The sequence below is a fragment of the Somniosus microcephalus genome, chromosome 31, assembly GCF_052327205.1.
Source record: "Somniosus microcephalus isolate GS21.2 chromosome 31, FLI_Smic_1.0, whole genome shotgun sequence".
Classification (NCBI taxonomy): Eukaryota; Metazoa; Chordata; class Chondrichthyes; order Squaliformes; family Somniosidae; genus Somniosus; species Somniosus microcephalus.
Genome location: NC_141017.1, coordinates 21,567,661 through 21,577,127, shown reverse-complemented (window position 1 = coordinate 21,577,127; position 9,467 = coordinate 21,567,661). Strand labels below are relative to the sequence as shown.

The following is a 9,467-nucleotide window of genomic DNA, read 5'->3' as shown; positions in this document are numbered from 1 at the left end:
GCGTTCGGTACGCTCTGTAACTTTCAAACGTATAGAACACGGACAGCCAGACAGACAGACAGACATCGGGGACAGACATCGGGACAGACAGACAGAAGAGCCGCTTTATATATATAGACTAGCTGGGGGTGCCCGGCGGTGCCGAGGCTTTTTTGAGGGCATGTTGTTGTTGGAAGAGAGAGAGAGAGCGAGAGACTGGGGGTAAGAGAGAGAGCGCGAGAGGCTGGGGGTAAGAGAGATGAGCGCGAGAGACTGGGGGTAAGAGAGAGAGCGCGAGAGACTGGGGGTAAGAGAGAGAGTGACTGGGGGTAAGAGAGAGCGACTGGGGGGGAAGAGAGAGCGACTGGGAGGAAGAGAGAGCGACTGGGGGGGAAAGAGAGCGACTGGGGGGAAGAGAGAGCGACTGGGGGGAAGAAGAGAGCGACTGGGGGGAAGCAGAGAGCGACTGGGGGGGAAGAGAGAGCGACTGGGGGGAAGAGAGAGCGACTGGGGGGAAGAGAAAGCGACTGGGGGGAAGAGAGAGCGACTGGGGGGAAGAGAGCGACTGGGGGGAAGAGAGAGCGACTGGGGGGAAGAGAGAGCGACTGGGGGGAAGAGAGAGCGACTGGGGGGAAGAGAGAGTGACTGGGGGGGAAGAGAGCGCGACTGGAGGGAAGAGAGAGCGACTGGGGGGGAGAGACAGCCAGACAGACAGACAGACATCGGGACAGACATCGGGACAGACAGACAGAAGAGCCGCTTTATATATATAGATAGATACTAGCTGGAGTGCCCGGCGGTGCCGAGGCTTTTTCGAGAGCATGTTGTTGGAAGAGAGAGAGAGCGACTGGGGGGAAGAGAGAGCGCGACTGGGGGTAAGAGAGAGAGCGACTGGGGGGAAGAGAGAGAGCGACTGGGGGGAAGAGAGAGAGCGACTGGGGGAAGAGAGAGAGCGACTGGGGGAAGAGAGAGAGCGACTGGGGGAAGAGAGAGGAGCGACTGGGGGAAGAGAGAGCGACTGGGGGGAAGAGAGAGAGCGACTGGGGGGAAGAGAGAGAGCGACTGGGGGGAAGAGAGAGCGTGACTGGGGGAAGAGAGAGAGCGACTGGGGGGAAGAGAGAGAGCGACTGGGGGAAGAGAGAGAGCGACGGGGGGGAAGAGAGAGAGCGACTGGGGGGAAGAGAGAGAGCTACTGGGGGGAAGAGAGAGAGCGACTGGGAGGAAGAGAGAGAGCGACTGGGGGAAGAGAGAGAGCGACTGGGGGGAAGAGAGAGAGCGACTGGGGAAGAGAGAGAGCGACTGGGGGAAGAGAGAGAGCGACTGGGGGGAAGAGAGAGCGACTGGGAGGGAAGAGAGAGAGCGACTGGGGGGAAGATGAGAGCGACTGGGGGGAAGAGAGAGCGACGGGGGAAGAGAGAGAGCGACTGGGGGAAGAGAGAGAGCGACTGGGGGAAGGGGGGAAGGGGAGAGGGGAGGGAAGAGGGGGGAAGGGGAGGGGGAAGAAAGGGGGAAGGGGAGGGGAGGAGGGGAGGGGAGGGGGGGAGTAGTAGGGGAGGGGAGAGGGGAGGGAGGGGAGGGGAGGGCAGGGGGGTGGGGAGGGGGGAGGGGAGGGGAGGAGGGGGGAGGGGGCGGGGGGAGGGGGGTAGGGGGTGCGGGAGAGGGGGAAAGGGGGAGGGGATGGGGGGAAGGGGGGGAAGGGGAAGAGGGGAGGGGGAGGGGGAGGGGAGAAGTCCCCGAGCCCCGCCCCCCGATGTCCCGAGCCCCACCCTCCCGCGGCCCGATCTCACGAGGCCTGATCTCCCGAGCCTCGCGCCCTGCCCCCCGATCTCCCGAGAGCCGATCTCCCGAGGCCTGATCTCCCGAGCCCCGCACCCCCCCCGATCTCCCGAGGCTCGCCCCCCCCCCAATCTCCGGAGGCCCGATCTCCCGAGCCCCGCCCCCCGCCCGAGCCAGCTTCAAGAGCAGAGAGAGAGACGCCGCCGCGCAACCTACCGCGTGAGGCCCGGCCGGACTCAAGTCGCGCGCGCTGACTGCTGCCCCACCCGCCTTTATTAACATGGCGGCGGTGGCGATGCTTGGCTCAGGCCCGCCCCCTCCAGCCTTCACAAAGATGGCGACAATCGCGAGCCACTTGTTCAGCGCGACGGGAGGTGCCTAGCTCGGGCGTGGCTGGTCAACAGACACCCAGGCTTTGAGGCCTAAAAAAACGGTGAAAGGTAGGAAAATTATAGAGGTTAGACAAAAGATTTACAAATTAATTAACTTTTTTAAAAAACAATTTGTCTTTTAAAAGCTACTTTTTTTTTGCTGGAAATGTAGATTTGAAAAGAAACACGCAGAAAGCGGGATAAAGAAATGAAAAGTTTGGAATCAAGATGGCGGCGACTCACCTCGGTTCAGAACGATAAGGCCCGTCCACACACGCACCGATTGGTGGACCGTCAGGTCACCAACGCGTAGGATTGGTCAATCGTCCCGTCACTCGAGTGTAGGAGGGCCCGCCCGCACGCGCCAGGAACCCGCCCCCGCCACGCAGCGATTGGTCGACCGTCGGGTCACTCGACCGTATGATTGGTTGACCTCGACGTCACTCGATGCTAATGAACGGATAATGAGCGGAATGTTGAACGTTTTTTGGATACCGCGGGTGCAATTTTTGTCTGGCTGAAACGTAAATATGCTTATGACGGTTCTGGAATCGTAAGCTTTCTTTCGATGTAACACACGTGTAGGTACGCTCTACAACTTTCGAGTTTATACAATACAGACAGACAGACAGACAGACGGCATGACAGGCAGAAGAACCGCTTTATATATATATATATATATAGATAGATAGACTAGCTAAAGTGCCCGGCAGTGCCGAGGGTCTTTTGAGGGCATGTTGTTGTTGGAAGAGTGAGAGAGAGCGACTGGGGGGAGGAGAGAGAGCGACTGGGGGGAAGAGAGAGAGCGACTGGGGGGAAGAGAGAGAGCGACTGGGGGGAAGAGACAGAGCGACTGGCGGGAAGAGGGGGGAAGGGGGGGAGAGGGGGGGACGAGGGGGGAAGGGGGGGAGGGGAGGAGGGGAGGGGGAAGGGGGGAGTGGAGGGAGGGGAGGGGGAGGGGAGGGAGGGGGAGGGGAGGGGGAGGGGTGGGGGGAGGAGGGGGGGAGGGGGAGGAGGGGGGGAGGGGGAGGGAGGGGGGAGGGGGAGGGGAGGGGAGGGGGAGGGGGAGGGGGAAGTGGGAGGGGAGGGGAGGGGAGAGGGGGGAGGAGAGGGAGAGGGGGGGAATCCCCGAGCCCCGCCCTCCGATGTCCCGAGCCCCGCCCTCCCAAGGCCCGATCTCATGAGGCCCGATCTCCCGAGCCCCGCGCCCCGCCCCCCGATCTCCCGAGCGGCGATCTCCCGAGGCCCGATCTCTGGAGACCCGCCCCCCCGATCTCCTGAGGCTCGCGGCCCCCCACGATCTCCGGAGGCCCGATCTCCCGAGCCCCGCCCCCCGCCCGAGCCGGCTTCAAGAGCAGAGAGAGAGACGCTGCCGCGCAACCTACCGCGTGAGGCCCGGCCAGACTCAAGTCACGCGCGCTGACTCCTGCCCCACCCGCCTTTACTAACATGGCGGCGGTGGCGACGCTCGGCTCTGCCCCGACCCACCAGCCTTTACCAAGATGGCGGCGATCGCGGGCCGCTGGTTTGGAGTCGGGCCCAGCGGGACGGGCGGTGCCTAGCTCGGGCGTGGCTGGCGAGGAGAGGCCGAGGCTTCGAGGCCTGAGGCTTGCAGGCAGCTCATCCACCGCTGAGGGGGGGAAAGCCCGAGTCCCCTTTGCAAATGGATTTTTTTTCTTTTAAAACCAACTTTTTTTTTGCTGGAAATCTATATTTCATATCATTTAATCCCCATTACCATTTTTTTAGCTTGAGGCCCGGCAGGTGTTTAATGGCCGCCGCTCAGCTCCCGCTCCCGCACTAACGGCAGTTTGAATGATTAGGCCCCGCCCACCCCGTAGGATTGGTGAACCATCACGTCACTCAACGCTAATGAGCGGTAGGATTGGTCAACCGCTAATGAGCGGGTTTTTGAATGTTTTAGCAGATTTTTGAAAGTTTTTTGTATACTGTCCGAACAATTTTTGTCTGACCAAAAAGTAAATATGCCTATGACACTCCCGTGATCATCAGCTTTCTTTTGATATAACATATGTGTAGGTACGCATATAACTTTTGAGTATATAGCGGACAGACAGACAGACAGACAGACAAACCAACCGCTTTATTATATATATTAGCTGCAGTGCCCGGTGGTGCCGAGAGTTTTTTGAGGGCATGTTGTTATGAAAAAAGTAGAGGAGAGAGAGGGGGGGAGGAGAGAGAGGGGGGGAGGAGAGAGGGGGGAGGAGAGAGGGGGTGGGAGGAGAGGGGGGAAGGAGAAAGGGGGGGAGGAGAGGGGGAGGAGGTGGGGAGGAGAGAGGGGGGAGGAGAGAGAGGGGGGAGGGGGGAGGAGGGGGGGAGGGGGGAGGAGAGGGGGCAGGAGAGGAGGGGGAGGAGAGGGGGGGAGGAGAGAGGGGGGAGGAGAGAGAGGGGGGAGGGGAGAGGGGGGAGGGGGGAGGAGAGAGAGGGAAGGAAGGGGGGAGGAGAGAGGGGGGGAGGGGGAGGAGAGAGGGGGAGGAGAGGGGGGGAGGAGAGAGGGGGAGGAGAGAGGGAGGAGAGGGGGAGGGGGAGGGAGGGGAGGAAAAAGAGGGGGGAGGGGGGAGGAGAGTGGGGGGAGGGGGGAGGAGAGAGAGGGGGAGGAGAGAGGGGGGAGGAGAGAGTGGGGAGGAGGGGGGGAGGAGAAAGAGGGGGAGGAGAGAGGGGGGAGGAGAGAGGGGGAGGAGGGGGGAGGAAAGAGGGGGGAGGAGGGGGTGAGGAGAGAGGGGGGAGGGGGGAGAGGGGAGGGGGAGGGCAGGGGAGGGGGAGGGGGGAGGAGGAGAGGTGGTGGGAGGAGAGGGGGGAGGAGGGAGAGAGAGAGGGAGGGATCCCGGCCTTGGTGAGCCGGAGGCCCCGTGCGTGGCGTAGCGGTCAGGCCCGGCGCGAGTGACCCCAGACTCCGTTCCGCCCCGCCAACCTTTAGGAAGATGGAGGCGATGGCTCCGCGGAGCTCCGTACCGCCCCGCCAGCCTTTACGAAGATGGCGGCGATTGCAGGCCACTTGTTTGTAATCGGGGCCAGCGGGACGGGCGGAGCCTAGCTCGGGCCTGGCTGGTGAGGAGAGGCCGCGGCTTCGAGGCCTGCAGGCGGGGTAACCCTCCAAGGTTGCGGCGCCCGGCGGAGGCAGCGAGTCAAGAGCAAAAAAATAGGGTGAATGTTAGGAAAATTAATGAGCTTAGAAAATATAATAACAAATTAATTTACTTTTATTAAAAACAATTTAATTGTGTTACTTAATGCAGGGGGTGCCCGCGTCCGGCATTAAAAAAAGGGCGGCGAAGTTTCGGGAGGCTGCAGGATTAGGCCCGCCCACACACGGAATGAAACGCCCCCGGTGACGCACCAATTGGTCAACCATCACGTCACTGAAGTGTAGGATTGGTCAACCATCACGTCACTCAACACTATCCCCTGTAGGATGCCTCGCCCACGCATGCAATGAAACGCCCCCCGGGACACACCGATTGGTCAACCATCACGTCAGTCAATGCTATCCCCTGTACGATTGGTCAACCATCACGTCACTCAATACTATCCCCTGTACGATTGGTTAACCATCATGTCACTCAACGCTAATGAGCGGAGTTGTCCCTTTTTTGAAAGTTTTTTGTACACTGTCTGAACAATTTTTGTCTGACCAAAAAGTAAATACACCTATGACGCTCCCCTAATCAAAAGCTTTCTTTTGATATAACATATGTGTAGGTACGCTCTATAACTTTTGAGTGTATAGCAGACAGACAGACAGACACCACGATCCTTTTATATATAGATAGATAGATAGAAGATAGATAGATAGATAGATAGATAGAAGATAGATACTTGCTGAAGTGCCAGCGGTGCGAGGGTCTTTTGAGGGCATGTTGTTGTTGGAAGAGAGAGAGAGAGCGACTGGGGGGAAGAGAGAGAGCGACTGGGGGGAAGAGAGAGAGCGACTGGGGGGAAGAGAGAGAGTGACTGGGGGAAGGGGAGGGGGAGGGGAGGGGAGGGGGGAGGGGAGGGAGGGGGAGGGGAGGGGAAGGAGGGGGGTGGGGGAGGGGAGTGGTGGAGGGGGAGGGGGGAGGAGAGGGGCGGGGAGGGGGAGGGGGAGCGGGAGGGAGGGGAGGGTGGGAGGGGAGGGGGGGAGGGGGGAAAGGGGGGAGGGGGAGTGGAGGGGGGGAGAGGGGGGAAGGGGGGAGGGGGGAAAGGGGGAGGGGGGAAGGGGGAGTGGAGGGGGGGAGGGAGGGAGAGGGGGGAGGGGAGGATGGGGAGAGGGGGGGAGTCCCCGAGCCCCGCCCCCCGATGTCCCGAGCCCCACCCTCCCGAGGCTCGATCTCACGAGGCCCGATCTCCCGAGCCCCGCGCCCCGATCTCCCTAGCGCCGATCTCCCGAGGCCTGATCTCCCGAGCCCTGCCCCCCCGATCTCCCGAGGCTCGCCCCCACCCCCTGATCTCCGGAGGCCCGATCTCGTGAGCCCCGCCCCCCGCCCGAGCCGGCTTCAAGAGCAGAGAGAGAGATGCCGCCGCGCAACCTACCGCGTGAGGCCCGGCCGGACTCAAGTCGCGCGCGCTGACTCCTGCCCCACCCGCCTTTACTAACATGACGGCGGTGGCGACGCTTGGCTCAGGCCCGCCCCCTCCAGCCTTCACAAAGATGGCGGAGATCGTGAGCCGCTTGTTCAGCGCGACGGGAGGTGCCTAGCTCGGGCGTGGCTGGGCAACAGAGGCCCAGGCTTACAGGCCTGGAAAAATGGTTAAAGGTAGGAAAATTCTAGATGTTACAGAAAAGATTTACAAATTAATTAACTTTTTTAAAAACCAATTTGTGTTTTAAAAGCAACTTTTTTTTTGCTGGAAATGTAGATTTGAAAAGAAACACGCAGAAAGCGGGAAAAAGAAACGAAAAGTTTGGAATCAAGATGGCGGCGACTCACCTCGGTTCAGAATGATAAGGCCCGCCCACACACGCACCGATTGGTCGACCGTCAGGTCACCGAAGCATAGGATTGGTCAATCGTCCCGTCACTCGACTCTAGGAGGGCTCGCCCGCAAGCGCCAGGAACCCGCCCCCGCCACGCAGCGACTGGTCGACCGTCGGGTCGCTCGACCGTACGATTGGTCGACCTCGACGTCACTCGATGCTAATGAGCGGAATGTTGAACGTTTTTTGGATACCGCGGGCACAATTTTTGTCTGGCCAAAACGTAAATACGCTTATGACGGTTCTGGAATCGTAAGCTTTCTTTTGATGTAACACACGTGTAGGTACGCTCTATAACTTTCGAGTTTATTCAATACAGACAGACAGGCAGACAGACAGAATGACAGACAGACAGATCGACTGCTTTATATATATAGATAGATAGATAATAAAACTGTTACATTTTTATCTAGCTATAGATAAACAGGGGCAATGTGCTTTAGAAATGGCCCATTAAGATGGAGACTGGATTCCAGCTTTCTATAAGAACACAGTGGGGTTAGTTGCTCAGTAAGTTAGCCCTGATGCTGAAGGTTCTCGGTGATAATTGATCCATTGGTCCTGCGAGCTACAATGACTATTTGATTTTAAACTGCAACATATGCCAATCAGATGGAAAGATGTAGTTACAATTCTAGTCAGCTGTAGCTCAGTTGGCAGCACGCTTGCCTCGGAGTTAGAATATCGTGGGTTCAAATCCCCCCTTGAACGCGTAATCTAGGCTGATACTCCAGTGCAGTGCTGAGGGAGTGTTGCACTGTCAGAGGTGCCATCTTTCAGATAAGACTTTAAACCGAGGCCCCGTCTGCTCTCTCAGGTGGATGTAAAAGATCCCACGGCACTATTTTGAGGAAGAGCAGGTGAGTTCTCCCTGGCTAATATTCATCCATCACCCAATATCACTAAAAACAGATGATCTGGTCGTTTATCGCATTGCTGTTTGTGGGAGCTTTCTGTGTGTGAATTGGCTGCCACATTTCCTACATTACAACAGTGACTACACTTCAAAAGTACTTCATTGGCTGTGAAGCGCTTTGGGGCATCGTGAAAGGAGCTGTGTGAAGGCAAGTTCTTTCTTTATATCCGCAAAGCTGAGCATTGTGATGAGCTTAATGACAGCGATCTGTTAAATTAGCCGTGCTGATTGGCTCTTAGCTGAAAATGTGCACCAACAACAACAACAACTTGTATTTATATAGTGCCTTTAACATAGTAAAACGTCCCAAGGTGCTTCACAGGAGCGATGTTAAACAAAATTTGACACCGAGCCACATAAAGAGATATTAGGGCAGATGATGAAAAGCTTGGTCAAAGAGGTAGGCTTTAAGGAGTGTCGTAAAGGAGGAGAGGGAGGTAGAGAGGCGGAGATTCTTAGGCAGGGAATTCCAGAGATTAGGGCCCAGGCAGCTGAAGGCACGGCCACCAATCGCAAACCAGTTCCAGTCACTAGGTGGGTAAGAAAAGCTACCAACCAACAAGCAGCAAGCACCACAAAATGGAGCAAATCTTTCGAGTCCTTCGAAACAGGAAACTTCTGACTTTTAAAGCATTTGGTTCTTTATATTGCAGGACAAGCACTTGAAGCACATTAAAAATAAACTAAGAGCATATTTCGATTTAACCAGAGAGAATGTGCTACCAAAGGGCAGAAACACAGGCCTCAAGTTGACAGCTAGGGTGGAAGAGCCAGCATAGGCATGACGGGCTGAATGGCCTCTTCCTGTGTCGTAATTCCTATCAGACTTTCTGCAATCGGAAGAAATCATTGCCACACATGTCAAAGAGGTTTAATTTGTTCTTGTATGTTAATCGAGAGATCACCGTTCCTTCTTTACTCGAGGAAACGTGCAACTTTACTCGGTACGCTTTCTTGGAAGTTGATTGCGTGACCACTGAGCAGCCAATCAGGGAGCTCCAGGCAGGATATCCTGGGCTTGCGGTCCCTTAACTTTCTGACCATCGATTTAAGCGGACAGAAGATAAAGGGCTGAGGCCCACCATTCCCCCGACCAGCACTGCCTGCCAGCACCATGTGCTCGATGGGGGAAACCAACCCTTCCGGTCACACACGCGCCCACGCAATAATTCCTTCACCGAATTTTTATAGAAGAGAAAGAGAGGGATAGAGAGAAAAAGGGCAGGCCAGAGAGGCAGTGGGGAGACGTTTGGAGGAAGCAAGCAGACTGGATGTTTTCAATCACATATTCGCGGCAAAATGTCTGCTGAGTAAATCTTCAAAGAATATTATTGACGAGTTCTACCAATTGGCCCTCCCACCCTTCAAAAGGACCATTTTACAAACTTCTGACGATCACAAGCAGATGGTGAAATCTTGCGGCGATTAGGAAGATGTATACAAGATT

General features: G+C 57.1%; 1 protein-coding gene across 1 annotated transcript in view; it reads left to right on the top strand.

Moving 5' to 3' along the window:
- LOC147097620 (adhesion G protein-coupled receptor E3-like) overlaps positions 1-8,799 on the top strand; it is a 103,500-nt gene extending 94,701 nt beyond the window's left edge. Inside the window, exon 17 of the mRNA XM_085971422.1 lies at positions 8,674-8,799. Within this exon, the coding sequence (XP_085827548.1) occupies positions 8,674-8,799 (126 nt within the window). The remainder of the gene's footprint in view (positions 1-8,673) is intronic.
- The last annotated feature ends 668 nt before the right edge of the window (positions 8,800-9,467 follow it).